The sequence below is a fragment of the Ammodytes marinus genome (genome assembly GCF_949987685.1).
Source record: "Ammodytes marinus genome assembly, chromosome: 10".
Lineage (NCBI taxonomy): Eukaryota > Metazoa > Chordata > Actinopteri > Uranoscopiformes > Ammodytidae > Ammodytes > Ammodytes marinus.
This window is the reverse complement of record NC_137214.1, coordinates 12,063,086-12,084,714: the sequence shown is the minus strand read 5'-3', so window position 1 is coordinate 12,084,714 and position 21,629 is coordinate 12,063,086. Positions and strand designations below refer to the sequence as shown.

At 42.1% G+C, this 21,629-nt stretch overlaps 3 protein-coding genes across 4 annotated transcripts; 1 reads left to right on the top strand and 2 right to left on the bottom strand.

Moving 5' to 3' along the window:
- Nucleotides 1-2,970: 2,970 nt before the first annotated feature.
- On the bottom strand, nucleotides 2,971-5,172 carry LOC307256834 (beta-crystallin A1-like; the record flags this gene model as incomplete). The annotated part of the gene is made up of 5 exons (XM_080035943.1): nucleotides 2,971-3,118; nucleotides 3,602-3,744; nucleotides 3,848-3,989; nucleotides 4,834-4,952; nucleotides 5,098-5,172. 5 exons carry the CDS (start codon nucleotides 5,170-5,172, stop codon nucleotides 2,971-2,973), a joined length of 627 nt encoding a protein of 208 aa, XP_079892069.1.
- Nucleotides 5,173-7,367: 2,195 nt separating this feature from the next.
- On the top strand, nucleotides 7,368-8,421 carry crybb1l1 (crystallin, beta B1, like 1; the record flags this gene model as incomplete). Its single annotated transcript, XM_080035388.1, has 5 exons — nucleotides 7,368-7,457; nucleotides 7,564-7,682; nucleotides 7,772-7,904; nucleotides 7,993-8,135; nucleotides 8,250-8,421. The coding sequence occupies 5 exons, from the start codon at nucleotides 7,368-7,370 to the stop codon at nucleotides 8,419-8,421; spliced, it is 657 nt and encodes a 218-aa protein (XP_079891514.1).
- A 2,465-nt stretch (nucleotides 8,422-10,886) lies between these two features.
- On the bottom strand, nucleotides 10,887-21,616 carry cabp2b (calcium binding protein 2b; the record flags this gene model as incomplete). 2 transcript variants are annotated; one of them, XM_080035417.1, is made up of 7 exons in its annotated part: nucleotides 10,887-10,912; nucleotides 11,009-11,156; nucleotides 12,109-12,218; nucleotides 12,975-13,109; nucleotides 13,216-13,246; nucleotides 20,621-20,872; nucleotides 21,533-21,616. In XM_080035417.1, the coding sequence occupies 7 exons, from the start codon at nucleotides 21,614-21,616 to the stop codon at nucleotides 10,887-10,889; spliced, it is 786 nt and encodes a 261-aa protein (XP_079891543.1). The 2 variants fall into 2 exon arrangements, with proteins under 2 accessions (XP_079891543.1, XP_079891544.1); XM_080035418.1 differs by lacking the exons at nucleotides 20,621-20,872; nucleotides 21,533-21,616 and adding an exon at nucleotides 15,513-15,557.
- Nucleotides 21,617-21,629: the final 13 nt, after the last annotated feature.

Genomic DNA, 21,629 nt, shown 5'->3' with positions numbered 1-21,629 from the left:
AAAAAGATGATAGATTATGTAAATATATTCATAAATCCCTAGATGACCATGGCTTTGGTGATCCCCTCACCTTTCCTAATAGCTTGTCATGCCAAACTGTCCACTTATATATTTCATTATCAATACAACACTTTGTACAGATATATTCATGGTTCCAACCCAATTAATCATAAGCATCAATCACATGGGTCATTGGAAGAGCTTTTTATATATTTGGTGCCAGAATAGATCTTTTTACTTAACGTTTGTAAATAATCTACGTTCCTCTATGCACGTGTGTCTCTGCTGTCTGTGCGTCCTTGCTTCAGGCGCCATCTGCCTCCAGAAAGTGCAACAGTCACGTGCAGCATGAGTGACTGAAGAAAAATGATGTTGTCTGTGAGCTTCTGTTAAACTGCTAGTAAATGACCTTGCTCCTTGATTCAAACTATGCTATGTTTACTCTGAAATTGGGAACCTTGATCCTAATCACATTTGTGATGCTTTGACTTCTAATGCAGCACCATTATCAAGTTAAAACTTTCGAAAATACCTGCAAAACCCATGACACCATCAGAATCAGTTGTATTTTGTGCTAATGAGCTAATTATAGCATGCTTATATGACAACATCAGTATGTTAGCAGGATGTTGCCATTTAGCTCAAAGCACCGTTGGGCATAGGTAGTATGGCTGTAGATTATTTAACCCTTATATTGGAATTTTTTTTCCAGGCCACTGTGTCTTATCGTCACGAGTTCCCTCTGGTCAAACAGCTACTCCCGGTACGCAGGCGAGGCAGGCCCAGGAAGAATGGACAACTTCCCAGCTCATCTAACGGTAAGAGTTCAACAGCGCTAGTTCAGCCCTGTGGCCCAGATGACCAACTAGAGAGAACTCAAGAGAAACATGAGGAACAAGAGCAGCCCCAGGAAGACGGGGCCACCAAGAGGAGACTGGAGTCAGAGGGAGAGACGAGCGATGATGCCTCCACGGCCAAAAGGGTTCGCTTTGAAACACACGAACCAAGCTCTGCATCTGAGGACGCCATCGATGTGGAGGGCGTTTTGACCACCAGCGTAGGACAATGTTTTCATAGAGAAGAACGAGAAGAGATTCCAGCGTGGCAGGAAATCCAACTCAGAGAATTCAGGAAAGGTCTGCTGGGTGAAAGCATGGAAAGCAGTTGTGACGAGATCATCGATGTGGGAGAGGAGGGAGAATGGGACCAACGGCCCAGCAGAACACCAGCAACTCTGTCACTCTTTGTTTCACCTCCTTCACACATGGTGAGCCTGGGCTCCACAGGAAGCTGTGAAGAGGACAAAGAAGAGGACATTGATGTGACAGGAGGCTCCAGCCCCGGGCCTGATCCGGTCATCATCGACTGGACAGGCTCTTCAGAGGAAGAGGATGAAGACGGAGAGGAAGATGTCGACGTGGTGGGAGAAAAGGCAGACTGCGCTCCGTCAGCCATCTTCATTTCTATGAGTCAAGACGAGTTTGTTAACAGGACATATCAGACTGAGATGCTCTTACGTTAGCTCATTAGACGCTTTTTATTTTTTCACTTTGTGTTATTCATCACCGTTTCCCAGAAAACATTCCTGAGTTTTTTTTAGCAAAAGTGGAGAAATGCTTTTTTTTTATTGTGTGTGCAAACAATTTGACAATCACGTGAAGGATTTCCATTTCCCATTCCATCAATGTTTAGGATGCAAGAGCTGAGAGCAACATGTGAGCTATTATTTTGTATTGAAAGCATCATAAGTGTCAAAGCATCAAAAGTGTCAAAGGTGACTGGGATTGTTCATTTTTTTGTACTTTTAGATATTGTTAGGAGTTGATTTTATTGAAAGAGTTACAGAGTTGTTAGTAAAATAAATATTTCTTTCTACTTCCTAATGCTGTAGATTTTCCTTTTCCTTCGTCTCATGCTTTTTAACAAAAGACACCCATGTTCATCACTTACATGATGTACATCAAAAAAGACCAAAGTCTGACCCATATACCATCACTGTGAATATTATTGATACTTAGTATTATAGAATATTAAAGCAATGCAGCACAGTCGGATTGTTTCAAGTAAAATAAATATTGCTAACTGATTTCAAAACCTCATTAACAAGGGATTGACATGATGTTTGTATTTGCAACACATTTCTTTATACTAACTACATATTCTTGAAATTATAAGTGGCTACATTTCCCTGCTTGAACAAATGTAGTTCTATTAGTCAACAGGTTTTATTATTAGACAAATTATCAATAATTACTTGGTTAACCACTCCTCCAACATACTTTAAAGTTCCAGGACACATTTTGATTTCATTTGACTATTGAAGCCTGACATAAATCAAACGTATAATTCCAACACGACAGAGAGCTGACACCTTCTTTAGTCATATATTTATGTTTTTTCTAAACATGTCACCGTCCACCAACTATCAGGCTTTAATGAAGTCATACAGCACTTTTATAATAAAACAAGACACATTTGAGGTGAAAATGAGTTTTATTCGTTATCAACCTGTGGATCAACCTCCTACACACAACAGAAAATAAAAACACATCTGAGCTGCTTTTCCGTGTCCTGGCTCTGTGTTGGAGCCTCATCTCCTGTCTGTTTGGATCCAGCTCGCTGAGGAAAACAGCCCTTACGCTCGCCATCTCCCAGCTCAGGTGTGTGTTTGTGTGTGTTTGTGTGTAGGGACCTCTAAACCCAGATAAAAAGACACTGTGTGAGTGTCAGTTAACATCAGCGTGTGTGTGGAGTGTGTGTTTCCCTGTGCTTTTAACAGTGCGATATTGTCTCTTATCACACTCTGGCAGCGGCTGTAAATCAGTAGTGTTGTTGAGTCGGCCTGTGGCGGCTCAGATCAAGAGGAAAGGAAATGGTGGAGGAGAGAGAGAAAGGTAGAGAGGGGGATGAGGAGAATGGAGGGAGGGGGATGGAGGGGAGCTGCTGTCTCAGTCTCAGCCTGTCCTCCTCTTAGTGCTGGATGCGCCTGATGGACTGGATCTGGGGGGTCTGACAGTGGGAGCCCCAGGTCCTCCAGTGCTGGTAGTCTCCGCTATGTCTCTCACACTCCATGATGTACTGCTGGCCCCTGTAGCCAGGATGCTGGTAGCACACAAAGCTGCAGGATGGGCAGAGAAGTGGGGTTTGTGTACATGCTCATTGCGCAATTACATACAGGGTCATCTCAAAAAGTTTGAATATCATGGAAAAGTTTTTTTTTTTACACTAATTTAATTCCAAAAGTGAAACTTGATATATTCTAGATTAATTACACATAAAATGAAAAATGGAGGGCCTTTTTGTGATGATGTGCCGAATAATGGCTCATGAAAATCACAAAAATCCAGCATCTCCAAATATTGGAATATTACATTAGACCAATTAAAAAAAGGAATATTCTAATATTTTGAGATAGTGTATTTTGGATTTCCCATGAGCTGCAATCATCATAATGAACTGCAAAGTCCATGCTAATATTGTTGATTAAGTGGACAGATTGCACATATGAAAGTCATGGTATTAAAATGAAGGAGCATTTGATCCTTAAGGCTAGTCCTGATAGAATGCCTCTCACACACGTTCGGATCCACAGTTTACTCACGCGCCACACTGCACGTGCATGGAGCCGACCTCGGGCATCATCCAGCCCATGGCCTGCAGAGAGGGGTAGTCGTCACAGACCTCCACGTTGCGGCCCATGAAGTTCTCCTTCTCGAAGATCATCATGCGACTGCTCTGGTGGGACTGTAGGGGGGGACAGAGAAACGTTATTACATGTTGGATTATTGAGGCAACTGTGATGATCACCTGCAAGCAACAATAGCAAGAGAGATGGGATGGAACTCACAGCACAGTAGATGGGGCGCAGGGACATGAGGCGCTCCACGTGGTAGGAGAGGGAGCCGCTGTAAGCATCCCAGTGGGGGTACTCTCCTCTCTCCAGGATGAACTGCTGGCCCTGGAAGTCATGGTGCTCGAAACCCACCCAGCTGTTTGTAGAAAAAGAGAGAGAGAGAGAGAGAGCTGTTAACATCACTGTACTGAAGGCCCACCTGATGAAGTTTGTTTATGTCATCTCACTTAAGATACTGATTCTTTTCAGTGTGGCTTTGGGTATTTTGAAGGCAGTGCATTTTGCAAAACTCAAGGCGTGATTTTGTTTCCAAGTAAGCGTCTATAAAATGTGATCTATACTTCTGAAAAATCAATGTCTTTTTGAACCAGGCTGAAAAAGTGCAGTTCAAGAACATTCAGGTAAACTGAACCTGTTCCACATGTCACTAACAAATGTGTAAACACATGTTGTGTAGTGCAGCTCCCTTTGCAGCCTCCATTGTCCCAGTGCTCAATGCTTCATGACTCCTCTTGTATTGGACGGATGTATTAAATTGAGACACGGCAGGCAAAAACAATGTTTTTTCAGGCACTGGTACATTTTGAGATTTTTGGCTATTTTGCTTTCATTCTTAATGTCCAACGTGTAACAGTGTTTACTTTACTACTGTATACCTTGTCAGTTTGCGTCTCTAAACTTTTTTTTACATTATCTCAACATCTGAAGTCTGAACTATAAATCTCAACTTCTAAAGCACTTACTTCAACTAAACTTTCCATGATCATTCTAAGCTCTATTTTGAAGGTTAAAACAGGTTTTGTTCATATGTTGTTTATTGTCTGATTTATGATATTTTATATTAGATTTGGTTCTTAAAACATACTGAAAATATATTTTTTAAGTCCTGTACATATTTTCATCCGTGTGTGCCTTAAGTTTTTAACAGTCAATACATTGGGTATCATTTCTGTAAAACATTTGTGTTTGGGGCCACTTACGCTCCACTCTCCACCCTGATAGAGCGGATGTTGTCCAGTCCACACTCCTGGATGTTGCAGCACTCGGAGGTGAACTCCTGGCACTTACCCTGGAAATGCTCCTGCTCGAACACAGTCACCTGCATGGGAGAGAGGCATTAAAGATCAAGAAAGGAGTTGGAGTTGGCAATACAGTTGTAGATAGTTTGAGTATCAGAGATGCATTTCCTACACCCATCTAGTCTTTAAATCCTATTATTTGTGCACAAGTGAGCGTGTGTTTACCTTGAAGAAGGGAGCCATGCCCATTCCAGAGTTGACCAGCGGCTGCATCATTGGGGACCTTGTAGTTCTGTACATCTTTACTCCTGAGAAGGGCAAAGGAGACAGAGAGAAGGAGGTCAAGTTAGAGGCAAGAAGCTTTTAGTGGAAACAGTGTTGGATATAAAAATGTCCTTTACAGACTAGAGCTTAAATGGTTCAATGTCATATGTCAAGACTATTTGTTTTCTTAGTGTACAACATGATGAAGCATCTGCTTGCAGGAACACAGGCAGTACAGGTACAACTTTTGACAACACAAGTATATTGAGGATGTCTGGCCAAAAACCACAGATAGTATATGGTATATATACCAAAAACACATCATTTACATTTGCTTTACATTTTTTTTTTAAGTCCTAAAAGTTTCAGAAAGTGCTTTTGATGGTGAGTCTGTATGTGAAGCAGCTTGAGTGTACCTGTCTGTCTAACCCTGAGCAGTGTTGAAAGCAAAGATGCAGCCTTACCTAGATTGTCACTTTATTAGAAGAGCTTGATACGCGCCTACGGCCTGCCTCGCGTAGAGCTTGGAGAGGACCTGGCGCTACAGTTTTATACCGACACCCCGGGGAGCGCGCCACACTAGTGCGCGTCCACGGCTCTGACTCGGACCAGGCAGGCCGTCCATTGGGCGCACCGGCGGCTGTAGAAAGGCGCGCTCCCGGGCTTCCCTGCGCGGCCTTTGGTTCGCTGTTGTCCAGCTCCAGCGACCAGCTCAGCAGATCCCATAGTGCTGCTGGTGCCCAGAAACAAAGGCGCTCCGGTATGTTCGGACCCCGGTCAGCAGTCCGGCGCGTGCCCAGGCACAAAGGAGCAGGATCGGAGTGGAGAATATGGGGATTAACGGCCGAGCAGAGGGGCACCGCGGGGAGACACACAGAAGAAGATAACACAGGCTGGGTCTGTATGAATGTAGAAACGTTAGAGAGCTTTATGTTTCATTTTTAGTCCCATTCACACAATGGAATCTCATTGACATCAGCCTCCTTGCGCGCGCACCTTCGAGGGCGCAGGTACGTCTGTGTTCGTTCACTTTGGTTTTGAACATAATCAGAATCAAGTACAACGAAATGGGGGTAGAAGCTCTCTAATTCAATTCGATTTCTACATTAAACAAGACTAAGTAAGAATAAGTTTAAAGTAAAAATGTGCAGTCAACCATTGTATTTCACAGAGGTCAGCTATGATGCATTTCAAGTGCTCCAGGTGTTTACATGTGCAGTAGTCAATGATTTCCAAAGAGGACACCTGCAACCTTCAATGCACAGGAACGCCCATTAGACGTTTGTGCACTGAATGCAACAGTTCTCTTTACAGTTTCCCATGCATTTACCCCATGTACACAGTTATAACCATTATAAATCAGCCTACATCAAACCTACCGAAAACAAAAAATATCACTCAAGAGCTTGTTTGGTTATAAATAAATCCTATCAAATGTGGGAACATGACCTTATACTTTCTTCCAGATGAAAAGGTTGGAGTGAGGAGTGTTTCAGTTCAGATGTATGTATCATTCACACATACAGTTAATGTTACCCACTGCCTTATTTTGGAGACATAGCCATTTCTAATTCCATTTTAACCACCTGACTGTATAGGTTTGAAGCCACAATTGAATCATTCATGTTACAGTATGCAGTCAAACTGTGTATGAAGTACGCAGGTTCATAGGCCTATTTAAATAACCATATGTTGTTAATGGTGACAGGAGAATAAGGAAACTAAATGACTTGAAACATCTAAAAGTTGCAGGGTGCCAGTACATCATCTTGTATTAGTTTGTGGTATACACTGGTATTCAGTCGGTTCTCCAGCTTCTGTGAGCCTCCGCCCGTCCACTCGGTTGGTCCGTCCCTCTCTGATGATGCGGCCTTTCTTTTGTCTCGCGCCTCTGACCTCAGCAGGTTTGTTTCTCTGAGCGTAATCCCTCTCCTGTGGGCGCCAGCGTATAAAAGGGAGAGGCAAACTCAGAGCTTCACACACTCAGTGAGGCTCGGCATTGCACACACAAACAGGTAAGGCACACATACACACACACACACACTCACTCACACGTACTGTACACCTGTAAAGCGTGTAGAGTAAGAGGCGTAGATCACACCAAATTGTAAAGTTTTATTCTTAATAGTTTGGCATTTATTATCTCTAATGCATCCTCAATTAATTCAGTTCCAACATATGAACATATCCACTCTCATTGTATTTGTTTCCTCTTTTTACACCCAGCAATCATGTCCAGTGATAAGTCCAAGACTTCCTCCCAGACCGACGGGAAGGCCGCTCAGGGCAAGAAGTCCGAGATGGGAATGAATTCCTACAAGGTGAGTGGACCTCAGATACACTGAACAGTGGCTCTTGCCTATTAGCCTCATTGAGATACATTGTACATGTTGCTCATCATGCTAACATGCAACTATTCCTCTCCAGATGTACGTGTTCGACCAGGAGAACTTCCAGGGCCGCATGATCGAGATCAGCAACGAGTGCATGAATGTGTGTGAGATGGGCATGGACCGTGTCCGCTCCCTGCGCGTTGAGTGTGGACCGTAAGTCTGATGAAAAAATATATTTGCACATAGTCACATTTAAAACACTTTGCCTTAGCGCAGATACCATAACATTGTGTCCTGTGCAGCTTCGTGGGTTTCGAGCAGATGAACTTCTGCGGCGAGATGTACATCCTGGAGAAGGGAGAGTATCCTCGCTGGGACTCCTGGAGCAACTGCCAGAAGAACGACTACCTGCTGTCCTTCAGGCCCGTCAGAATGGTAAAAATAAAAATACCTTCATACTCTTTGAGTGTCCCTTTCTCTTTTGCTTTGGACTCTAAACTGTAGTGCTCTTCTCTCTTGCCAGGACCCTGAGAAGCACAAGATCTGCCTGTACGAGGTCGGAGAGTTCAAGGGCCGCAAGATGGAGATCATGGACGACGATGTTCCCAGCCTGTTCTCCTACGGCTTCACCGACAGAGTTGGCAGCATCATGGTCAGCTGTGGAACGTAAGTTTCTCTTGCTGTGTACAGCACTGTTATATAGTGTCACTGAGACTGTTCCAAATGACACTAGTAAAGTCAAGCCTACTCTGACACGTTTCCTCTTCTTTGCCTCTTCAGCTGGGTGGGATACCAGTTCCCTGGATACCGTGGCAGCCAGTACCTGCTGGAGAAGGGAGAGTTCAGGCACTTCAACGAGTTTGGCGCCCGCCATCCTCAGTTCCAGTCCGTGAGGCGTATCCGTGACATGCAGTGGCACCAACAGGGCTGCTACACCATGGCCAGCAAGTGAGGCTCAGAGAAGGAGAGAAAGAGAAAGAGCGGAAGTGAGGGAGAGGGGCGGAGGAAGAGGGAGAGGGAGAGGGGGAGAGACGTTTGAGGCCTCAGAACCTCGGCACCTTTAACGGTCTACGATCAGAGAGGGGGACGGGGTGAGGACCTGGATGGACTCCCTCATCGCAGAGACAACGCCTCAGTGGAAGGACCAGCTGGACCAACCCTCCATTCCTCTCTGTCTCTACTTTTCTCTTTCTCCCCTATGGGCTGAGTTTAGCTTTTGATCCCCCCTTTCTCCCTTTTTTTAAGTCCCTCACTTCATTCCCCTCCACAGTCCTCGGAAACACCAAAAGAGGGAACGCGATGCCTCCAGGCTGTTTTACACACACTTGATTCTCAGCTCAGGGTATGATGCACCATGGGAAACTGAGTCCCCACAGCCCCCTCCCCTGCCCCCCGTCTTCTTGCCCCTGTGCTCTGCACACTCTCTGCTGTACAGAATCCTGGCCAAGTTTTCAATAAAAAGGAAAATCTTGATTTCAGATGTGTTGTTGTTGTGACTTATTACTGGAAAATCACTTTCATTTAAAAGAAAAGTTTGATACAAAAAACTGTGTTTTTAATAAGGAAGCAAATTGGCCAATAGGGTAGTTAAGTTAAGTTAAGTTAAGTTAAGTTAAGTTACTTTATTAGTCAATGATTGGTTACATTGAAATTTGTCTTTTCGTATATCCCCTCTCAAGTTACCACACTTCGGAGGGGGTCAGAGCGCAGGGTCAGCCGCAGTACAGCGCCCCTGGAGCAGTTTGGGGTTAAGTGTCTTGCTCAAGGACACGATGGTAGAGATGGTGGGCACCGTAGACGTAATACCAGTCACTACTAGTTTTACAACTGACACCCTCCTGTCCGGTCCGGATCAAACCAGCGACCTCATGGTTACTGGTCGGCCACCTTTCCTCTAGGCCATCCTACCCCCAGTTTCAACCCTGTGACCACTGGTTACCTGAACTAGTGACATGGCACCTGCTGCATCGTGTAACAAGCTTTACAAGGACACAGCAGGACACACCTCTTTTTTATATTTTAAATCATAAAGAGACATTACATTAGAATAGGTACCACAATCCATCTTTATAGATGTAGTATTCAAAATACAATAAGTAAAACAAATATACACATTATATTATATAAAGTATATAATAAACATATACAGTAGCCTATATATTTAAATATTATTACATTTTAGAATATTTTTTTCCTTGATAAATTTAAATATAATTTCAGCTCAACCTGCAACTGTAAAAAGAATCTGGCCCATTTTCTGTGATTGAACTCACTGCCACTGTCTGTGTTCCTCCATTGTCGTTTGGATGTTGCTTGCCAATGAGAGTGAACTGTGTCCAGGGGTCAGGGGTCAATATGATGTGGGATCAGCTGGTCCTCTTAGTATTTTCCTACACACTATGGTTGTGTTCTGAATCGCATACTCTTTCTTTTTTCTATTCTACATACTACATCCGACGATAAAAATAATCTAGTTAGGTTGCAGTAGGCACACTATTGGGAAATACTTTACTCTCTTATTTCATCATAACATTGCGCCTTGATCTTGCCTTTTGCTTTTATATCCGTCGCATCCCCGTTTGTTTTCATATGGAGGCCTCGTCGATGTCACTTCACGTGCGCACTGGATTGTGGGTCAGAATCGTCCAAATAGGATGCAGTTTTCAACACTAACAATCTTGGCCGCATGAAGTAGGACATCCGGGTACTTCTGACCATCCTAAATCTGGCCACAAGAATCGGGACATCCTAAATCTTTTTTCTACATACTATATAGTAGAAAGTATGCAATTCGTAACGCAACCTATGTTAACCTCAGCACAGGCCCTGCATGTTCTCGCTGAATCCCCCTTTTTTAAGCCACAAAGCCTCTCCAGCCAAATCAGGACTCAGCAAATCTTTTGACTGTCAATGTGCTGGGTTTCTGCTGTAAGCTCTACCCTTACGCTCCTGGTTTTCACATCCTTCACAAGTGTAAATGCTCTGGATAACTTGCCCATTCATTCAACTTTTGTTCTTTTATTTTAAAAAAAATATTTACGTATGTTACAGTTATGCAAGCAAGATTTTACACTCCAAAGACAAACATTGATATACAAAAAAAATACATCTACAAAACCACAGTCATAAATGTTGTCTAGGAAGCTTTGGATATGTGTTTGAACAGCTGTTGAAATGCTTTTATATTTGTGTTAAAGTTCGGATATGGATAGTCATGTCAGTTGTAGGCTGGTTGCTATTTGTCATTTCAGAGCTCTTTTTTTCTTCTTCTTTTAATTTAAGAATGCAGATTAAGTCAGTGCTCTTAAGAGCAGATGAAGAATGTCCACTACAGTGTAGCGTGTTCCCTTAATGCAGCAGCAGTTGCATAATGTCTGTGTGTCTGTCCCATCTGTCCACAGGGCGCAGCTGGACCGGTCAGCGTGACATCATCCGCACAAACTCTGAAGGACACCAGAGGAGAGAAAAGTGAGAGGGACCAAGAGATGAGGGTGAAGAACACTAGATCCAAATTAAAGGTGAAGAAAACTGTCTCTCACCTTCAAAGTCCACCAGGCCGTCTCCGTTGAGGTCCACATCACGGAGGATCTCGTTGATCTCTCTGCCGGTAATCTGTTCTCCCATCAGCTTCTTCATGGCCTCGCGCAGCTCATTTAGACTGATCTGACCGTCACCATTAGAGTCAAACTGGACACACACACACACACACACACGCACACACACACACACACACACACACACACACACACACACACACACACACACACACACACACACACACACACACACACACACACACACACACACACACACACACACACACACACACACACACACACACACACACACACACACACACAGAAAGAGGTTTAACACATAACATATCTTGAATACACTGGAATTTACATTTTAGGATGAACACTAGTTTGCTTTTAGTGCAGCATGGTGCAAGTCTTAAAGTGACCACTGGGTGGCGCCAAAGTAAAACTTTTTTCAATCATTCACTTTATTTGGTATTTGAAAATGTGTCAAGTAACCAGCAACAACACGGTCACCTGCAGTAACAATAAAAGTCAAATAAATACTAATCAGAATTGAAAATGTTGGGGCGCTGGTGGTGGGTGGAGCGCGTGCTATGTTGGCTCCGGCCTTCGTTGCAGTGGTCGCGGGTTCGAGTCCGGCCCACGGGCCTTTGCTGCGGGTCATCCCCCCTCTCTCTGTCTCCCCGTTTCGACTCTGTACTGTCTGATAGAGCTTGAAAATGCCCACAAAATAATCTTTAAAAAAAAAAATATTTAAAATGTTTCTGCCATGTCAAAAGCACTACTAGAACCTAAATCTTGTTAGCTTCTCTCGTTTCTTGAAACGTGTGCAAATCAGGTGTGATTTATTGTTTTGTTTTTTTGTGAAACGCTGGGTAAATAACAGCTTAAAATGATCTTACACCTGTTTTATTATTGCAGACAGTATGACTAACATGTCATACAACCTCCTCGACTTCCAATAGCTACTCTCGCTTCTGAGACTTCTGAGTCTTTACGTGGCGATTATTAGTGTTATGAGTTAGCCTACCTCTGTGTTTTTTCTAGGTTCAAAATGCAGCCAGCGTTATGAAACAATTTGCAGACAACATCCTGACCTCTTTGAATGCGTCTCGTAGCTCCTTGACCCCGATCATGTCAGCCGTCTCTGCCAGCATCTTGGGTCCCATCAGCTCCACAAAGTCCTCAAAGTCCACTTTGCCTCCACCTGCAACACAACACGTTATCTGTGTCAGACAGACCTTGCTCTGATATATTACCAGCAACTCTCATTATCATTGCCTCTAATGAGGTCCACGAAGCTCTGTTTATTTAGCCTACAACAGTAGAAGAATAAATAAATCTTAATTAAAGATGCACTATGCAGTTTCATGGGAGGGAGATTTGTTTACATTCAGTTGACAAAACGTACTTTCTCTACATCATTCTTAGTATTGAATAATTCTATCATCATAAATCGAAACAAAATTATTCTGAGGAACCTGGAGTATAATATGTTTATAAACAACAATGGTGGACCCTGCTGCTGTAAACAACAACAGCTTCAAACGCGGTTCAAGGGATCAGGTTTTCCTCTTTGGAATTTATTTTTACTCAGTTATGAGAATATACCTAAGACAATAAACCTTTAATAGTAGCACACGTTCTTCACTTTCATTTGAATCATTGGAAGAAAAATGTTGACTTTTTATTCTGCACAATAGACAGCCCGGTCCTGTTTCCATGTCTTTATTTTGTTCGGTCTCACTCTATTCTTTCAAGAGGTTTTATTTTATTTTCGTCTTTATTCAACAATCAGTGTAACAATAAACAGGAAATAAGGGCAGGGGAGATGGTTGTGTACTTCAACAAGGGTCAAACTATTGACATTGAGGTTATGTTGTCTGAGCCTCAACCTATTCTGTTCCATTCACCTCTATTCTATTGTGTTTTCTTCCTGTTTCTATTCTATTGAATGACTCACCTATCTGCTGGCTCAGTTCTATCAGCTCCATCTCTGTGGGCATGTATCCCATGGTCCTCATACACTCTCCCAGGACCGTGCAGCTGATGTAGCCTTTTTTGTTCCTGTCAAACTCCACAAACGCCTCGCGCAGCTCTGATGAAAAAACACACACAATTGAAAAAAAAACTAACACATGTTGATATTTGTCAGTGAACCGTCATATTAGTATCATGTAAGGTTTAAATAAAATCCCCCCCACCTTCAATCTCCTCCGGTCTCAGCTCTCTGTCCTGATGGAGGTAAAGAGAAGTAGAGAACACACATTAGAATTCTCATTGTGCTAAACCTCAGTAGTTTGTCTTGCATGGTACAGAAATATAAACACTCAAGCAACCAAATGAACAGGGAGGAACTGATACACAACTATCAATGGACTAGAAGAAATGAGAGGATATATGGAGTCTGTGTGGTTCAACAGTGGGGATGGTGTCAACTGTTTCAACTGTCCATTGACATTGCTGGTGAAACTGAGCCTGATTTGTGAATCATAGTCAGGATTTGATATTTTAATGTAATTTGCAAATGAACTGTATTGGTTGCATTTCCTAATAAAAAACAGAAAAAATGTATATGGATTAAATTGTATAGTGCATTTTACTGTCATATACCATAAACCACAAGGTGTAACAATTCTATCTGAGGGAGGTTGAAACAAACATCTGGAGATTATGAGATTTAGGAGGTTTAAATGCTGCAGAAACAATTGGACACGTGTCCGCTGGTCAGTCACCCATATGTTCACACAGTATATATTACTATGTTGCTCAGTGCACTTCCACTCACACTCACATGTAAGCCCGCCCAGTATTATATATGTTATAGGCTAAGAGCGTTGGGGAGACAACACTATTATTTTCTGCCGTTAACGGCAGCAGGATCAGTTGCCTGAGCAGAGTTAAAACCAATTATTTTTTTATTTTTGTGTGTGTTTTTTCTTATATTTTTCTTATATTTTTTACTTATTTGATCTTGTTTTGAAAATTGTGATGCCTGTTTTTGCTGATTTGTTCCATTACACCTTATCTGCTTTTTAACATTATTTTAAATATCTAAAGTTTTAATTGGATTTCAACCTCGCCACATTTGCACGTTCAAACTAAATAACAAATTGAGACAACAAGGGGCTTTAAAATTCAGACAAACTGACAAAATAACTCAAGTGTCAACTAAGTGGACCTCCAATGTCTTCCCCTTTCCTGCCCAGAGCAGAAAATATAACCACAGCCACAGAAACCCACTGGAACTCCTGCCACGGACACTTAATATCAAAGTAAATGGTGAGTGTATCACAACTGGATGTTGACAAAGGGCCCCTCTCCAAGACAAGGCTTCAAGAGAGGGTTAAAAAACAAAACAGCAAGCCCTCATTTCAGTTCACTTTGCGCTTTAGTGGTGTGTAAAAAATGTGACACACCAAATTAGAACAAGTTAATGGCCAGGCAGTGCACCTGGAGCTCAACTCTGCCTGGTTTGACATTGCAGTCTCCATATGACCTCCATGTCTCCCTGTGCCACATATTTTAGAGTAAAGTACAAAAAGCCAGTCAATAACTTCCCATAGAACTGAATGATCGACCGCTCTGAACGCATGCCGTGCCAGGCAGCAGGTTTGATCGTTTGACCCTGACCGGTGATGGTGATGCAGGAGGGAGGGAGGGAGAGGATGAAAATGAATCCACAAAATGTACACGTGGAGTGGTTGTGTGTGTGTGTGTGTGCTTGCTCGCATTTAGTGTCTGTTACATACGAGTGTGGAGAGGCCCTGTTTAAGGAAGACACAGGCCGGGCCCGCGATGTCGTGTAGCATGTTGCAGTTCTTCACCAGCACGCCCACTGATTCCTTGAAGGCCTTTGACTTCGCGTCCTGATCCTCCTCACCCTCAGGCTGAGGACCCTGCTCCCTCACCTGACCCCTGTAGCGCTCCTCCATTGCTGCCTTTTAGAAGCAGACCATGGCTAGGTTATTCCACAGCAGTGTCACACACACACACACACCAATGATTTTTTCTTCACACAACGTAAATCACATCTCTCAAGGAACAAGTCTAAGGCCGAATAGGCTTTTTAGTCAGGCAACCTTTAGGGCTTGCATTACATAAGCTGCTTATTTATTATCAAGGCAACCTACTCACATCAGCGGTCACAATCCTTACTGTGAACAAAACATCTTGATCTCAACATTGTACTGAGGTATCATCCTGCTGCCTGCAGTCTCTATTAACACTATTTTTGCGTTTTTAAAATCCAGGGAGTTTGCGAATAAAAACTACTCCAACAAGTTAATTGTCTTTTAAAGTTTAAACTATAAGTACTTTGTTACATATCCGAATGACAAGAATGATCTTCCATGCTCAAAGCTGCTGAGGTGTTTCATAATAACTTATAGACACTTGCACATATGCTAAAATATAATAGTCAATTAGTAAATGCATGCGTAAACCATTGAGCTCCAATAAGCCACTGTCCAAAAGAAACGACGAGACAAAGTGCCCTTACCTCTTTCATTTCATCTTTCACAGATGGCTTGGTGCAGTTGCCCATTACCCCCAGACCTACCCCCGGTCAACAAGCAATCTCACCCTGCAGCTCTCCTTACTCTCTCTCTGCTGATCTTTTTGTCTCAGAGGTCCAGCTCAGGTCCTGATGTCAGAAGAAAGCCCTCTTCAGGTGTCCCATTCTGGTTCAGTATCAGTCGTCACATCTGACGAAAAAAAGCTGCTCATTCCACGCATGAGCATCTCTATGTGACCCAGAGTCAACAGAGCAGCACAAAAAACAAACCATCCAAACTCAACTCTCTACTGGAGGCAGCTCACTCTTTGCAGAGGCTGCAGCATCACTGTCTCTTTCTCTTCACACTGATGACTGATGATTTGACGCTTTTAATCCCCCCCTCTCTCGCTCTCTCTTCCCTCCTCTTAGCTTTCTAGTTCCCCTCTCTTCCCCCTCTCCCTCGTTCACATGTTGCACAGCCAGCACTCAATCGACAAGGTCTTCAGTATGAAGAGTTTTAAAGGGGGTATTAAGAGGATACAGTCACACGGAGAGAGTGGTTAATCCCTCTCATTTGAGATTAAAGAGGAAGATGAAAATAAATAAGAGTGACAGGAAAGAGCTCAAAAACAGGAAACTGAAAAAAAGCTCAAAAAGCTGTTCTTGATTGCTGTACACCAAACTTAGACTCAATCCAAAAGGAAGAAAAAAAAACAAGATTAGAAATAAAAATTTCACTGAAAATATAAATATTTGGCTGTAAATAAATATATCATCACTGTTTTAAACAAAAACGTTCCTGCATCTGATTTAGCCTTTTAGATGAAATTAATACATTGTCATAGACAGAGTTATAATCATATTTCAAAGTTTTCTGTTGATAAAAGTGCCACCGTCAGGCCAATTGGGATCATATTTTTTGTGAACCCTATTCACAAAATCCAAGAAGTAGATATCAAACTACTGTTTTTCACTTCATGCAGCTGAAAAAACAACCGTTGTCCAAGAGGCTTTTTATATAGACATGTCTGTCAAATTTCATTGAATTGACTCATGATGTGGGTGTTGCCTATCCAAAATTGTATTTTTTTGGGTGGTAATTCCTTATTAATATTGAATATGGTCATGTTATTTGTTAAGCACATCCACATCATTTCCAGTGTTTAGACCATGTATCCAAAATAAAAGCTGCTTAAACTATTTTCTGCCTTCACAACGCTGGGCAAAGTCACTAGAACTAGTTTAATCCTGTTTAGAAAAAGAGAGAAATCAATCAATCAATCATACAGTTGTTTCATCATTACAATAGAAAAGAAAATCCACTTTTAACAAAGATGTCCCTTTAAAGCTCTCGTCCACCAAATAGTAAATCAATTTGGGCTAATTGCTAACAAGCAAAACACATTCATTGTTTACACCGGCATGTTTACAGTAACACAGTCTGCCTATTAGACCATAGATATAGATGCGACAGAGGGATAGATTTTTAAGGGAATCACAATGAGTGATTAAGCATGATGAACAGGGAGCACATATGGTCCAATGAATGAGAAATGTAGTAACATAACGTGGTTTTCAAAGTAAAAGCCAGTCTTAGTTTCCCTTGATGATTTGGAGAATCACAGAAACCAATCCTCTGACCTGTGAGTTTTAAGTCTTTTCCGTGTATAATTTGGCGACATTTAGACAACTAAGCTGTGGTGGCCTTTGAGACCCACAGTGTCTGTCACTTTTGTCAATGTCATGTCCGGTCACATTAATGGTGGTTTGAGCTCAGATAGCTTAGTTTTACATCCCACAACTAGTCTGGCCAAGTTGCCTCAAATGATGATGACATTAAAAATCACAAGCTGAGGTCATCGGTGCAATGCTAAGTGGTCGGCTGAGCCTGTACAAAGCATCTGTCAACAAATCTCTCCAGAAGCTGATTTGCCTACTACAGTGCATCCATATGAAGAGCACAGCTTGTTTGTTTGTGTGTGTGTGTGTGTGTGTGTGTGTGTGTGTGTGTACTTAACTTATTCAATCTTGAATGTATTTTCTAACCCGGAAACCCACTCTTGTACAGGATCTACTATAATGCTTGCACCCAAAATGGAAATGCAACAAAATGAAAAGGAGATTGGTAGAGATGTCATTCAAGTACATGGCCACACAGTCCTGGGAGGAAGTCTACTCAAAAGGTCTACTCTACTGGATATAAAAATAATAATTTAGTAAAAACCTAGAGTATGCTAATGGTGACATCTCATTCTGTTTGGTCAATCGCCTCTTGAATTTTCAGCAGTCGCCACTAGAGGCCACTTTAGGACAAGGTCTAATAAGTGAGTTTTTTTAACTGACAGTTGCTGCAGTGCAGACCTCAGACAGTTATGACACCAAGGCTATGTTTAGCTGGACAGATTAGGCCGTGTCTGAATGATGCACAGTTTAATAATGATCTCTCCTAAATCAAATCTTTACCAGAAAAAGTTCTTAAGTGGAAACCGACTGTTTGGACTTAGATACTTAATTTGGGGTCACTAAGCCGCCATGCAGACAGATTTGGCTTGGGTCGGTGGGTATAATAAGACATACGTAACTATTAAATCATCAAATTCAAGAGAAATCTACGAGGTTAAAATGACATTTGCTCCCAGTCTGCTACAATATATTTTGCTGCTGGTGACACCGACCAGACCGTCAGTTTTTAAATCAATAAAGTAATTTACATTTTGATTGTAAGAAAGCAAACGTTTTAGTAACACCACATTGACATTTAAAGACATAGCTACACATTTAACAAAACAAACAGAATCATAGTACTTTGGAATAATGCAACAACAACAAAGAATTATCACATATTTTAACTGTGTTCTAAATTCTTTCCACGAATGCACCTGTCAATCTCCCCAAGAAAAGTGTGATCCGGATCACTTTCACAGCAAAAGCAAACTTACTTTTGTTACATAAGTAACCCAAAATTCACATTGTCACCTTCCTTGTGTAATTATTCATTGTGTTTGAAACAGAAATACTGTCTTATGTAAGGGAGGTTCTCTACATCAGAATTTAGAATGTGACACCTGAAGACTGAAGTATAAGGTAACGCATGATATCAGAGCAAGTGAGTTTAAAAACCTACAACCATGTTTTTCTTTTGACGTCTCATTTAAGTTTTAGGAGAGATGGCTATGTACATCCATGATCATTTTCATAAAATAACACTTCCTGTATATTGTAACTCATGAATGTAAAGTTAACCACCACATCCAAGAAATACAATCTTTCAACTTCCACTTTGACTAGGTTTAGTCTACCTAAGAACAAAACAACTAACTCAATTTAATATAGCCTATTAGAGAACATACCACTTATTTCATAACATTTCTATAAGTGAAATTCAATTGAATAAATACTAATAAACCCAAATTAATTAAAGTTTAGCGAGTTCCTTCAGGAGTTAACACAAGTTTCAGCAAAGCTGACACCGGCAGCCACATGAATAACTCAAGTCACACCAATACATTAAGCCTGATTAATGATCAGGCTCATTCTCCCTTACCGATGGCTTCAATTTATCACACAAATGAGATGCTGTAGATGTGTGTGTGTGTATGTGTGTGTGTGTGTGTGTGTGTGTGTGTGTGTGTGTGTGTGTGTGTGTGTGTGTGTGTGTGTGTGTGTGTGTGCGTGTGTGTTAGCAGGTAGAACAATAGACGTATCATGTACTGATCTGGTGTCAGATGTGCATCAGCTGGTTTCCAGTAATGAAAGCTGTCAATCAGTGAAAGACTAGAAGAGACAGAATAGACGAGTCACGGATGAAGGGAAGGAAGGAGATGGTGAAACAGTATTAAGATGTTTTAACTGAAGAAAAATAGAAATAGAGTTCCTCCCTCCCTACAGTGGCAGTATCAGAAAAATATATCATTTTTTAATACATTTTGGTTTTGCCTGTTATGGCTTACATCGATTTGGTCATCAAATGTGTTTGATACTTTAACAGTGTTATTTAATTATGAATAATGTGTTTAATTGATAATGTCTAGAAAATGATATTCACTCAATATCAGTCAAGACGTTTAATTACATTTTTGGTAGTGATTAAATTATTGGGTTTTATTTCATTTTCGTTAAAAGTCAAGTGGCCCATTTATTACATTTTCAGGAGTTATTACATTATTGGAAAACTATAACATTATCGGGTGTTACAAGCAGGAAACGAGTGGGGCTTGAAATTTGGACACACACACACACACACACCCCACGGGCCCACATGTCTATGTGTCTAACCCCCAAGGTGATAGACGTAGGCTACATTGTAATGGCGTAGCCTACCATGCCGTGTCGTGTGTCACTCTTTCTTTATATGTCCATGGTGTCACTGCTACACCATGTGACTGACGGGATGTGACGCGATATACTGAGCCGAGACTGCAGTGAGGCAGCTCAGATCTCTGGCTGACTATGGCCGTATCTGTTACGGATTACAATTTCATAATGTTTTTCCAAAGTAAAGGACTTAAAATCCCCTCAAACACACGCTAGCTGCATCTCTAGCTTTAGCCCCTCGTGCTCGGCTTTTTTTCCTCCTCCCGCCAATTTTTCCCAGAAGGATCTGGTGTTAAAAATAGATGATTAAATGGCTAATGTAGGCTATGCCATATGAGGGATCACAGAGGTCAGGGAGTGATGGCTATTTACCAAAAAAAATAAAAATGCAACATTCAATCAGCTGGAAAGCTTGAGGCAGCAGCACTTGAACCACACACGCAAACACGCATGCATGCAAACACACACGCGCACACACACACGCACACACACACACGCACACACACGCACACACACACACACACACACACACACACACACACACACACACACACACACACACACACACACACACACACACACACACACACACACACACACACACACACACACACACACACTCACACACACACACACACACACACACACACACACACACACACACACACACACACACACACACACACACACACACACACACACACACACACACACACACACACAATAGTGGCAGCGAAAGTGTCGGACACACCACCATGAATTCCCTCCTGACTCACACACGTACTGCTGCACCCTACCTGACCAAACACAGAGTCCACAATGGGCAGCAGGTCGACAGAATCCTCCTCCTTCTCCTTCTCCCTCTGTGATCCCTCCATCATCTCCACCAGTGTCTCCTCCAGAGACTCGTCGTCTTCAGCTGCTGCGGCCCCTGCTGCCTGCGGGGGGCCCTGGTTGGACTTGTGATGGTGTGGAGCGGTCTGAATGTCTCCCTGATCGTTGGTTCGCTTCTTCTGCTTTTCATACTTCTTCTTGATGGCGGCCTGCACCTGTGGAGGCAGGGAGGGGGGGGGGGGGGGGCATCAGAGGAGTCAAGGGGCTGGATTCATACTCTGAAGCTTTTGACCGAATTGCGCACCATATTTTCAAGGATTCAAGAATTCATTCATTGGTGTTAAAAGTGTCTTCTTGATATAAGCACTCTTTTTCTATTGTCTTTTATTGTGAAGCCATTCGTTACACCTGATCCAAGCCATTCGTTACACCTGTTATAGGCTATGGATAAACTCTCCTCCATTTATTAACCTGCAAATATGCAACAACGAAGAAAATCACAGAAATTCATGCACGTCAACTTTTCATGCAACAAGCCTTGAATAGCTACAGATATGCAACATTGTTTAAACTTTGAATAATAAAACATTTGGAAACACAGCTTTTAAGATTTTTTAAAACATATTTTCTCAACCAATAAAGGAGCATTTACATTAGGCTAATTTATGTAAACATTTTTAACTTGATATGGAGACACATTTTTCTCTAGACAGCAAGAATTTGCACTTCAACACTGGATTAGTTTTGTGCACATATGCACAGAGAAACAGCATCAGAATGTTTTTTTTTACAGAGAGGACAGAGAGAATTACACACAGACATACTTTCAACCACACATGCATTACACACAGACAGACACACACATATTCACACACCTGCTTTGCACTCCTCTGCGGTGGCGCGCTCATCCCTGCAGGACTGCCTCCTGTGGCGGACGTCTCTCGAATGATCATGAACATCTCGATTACCCAG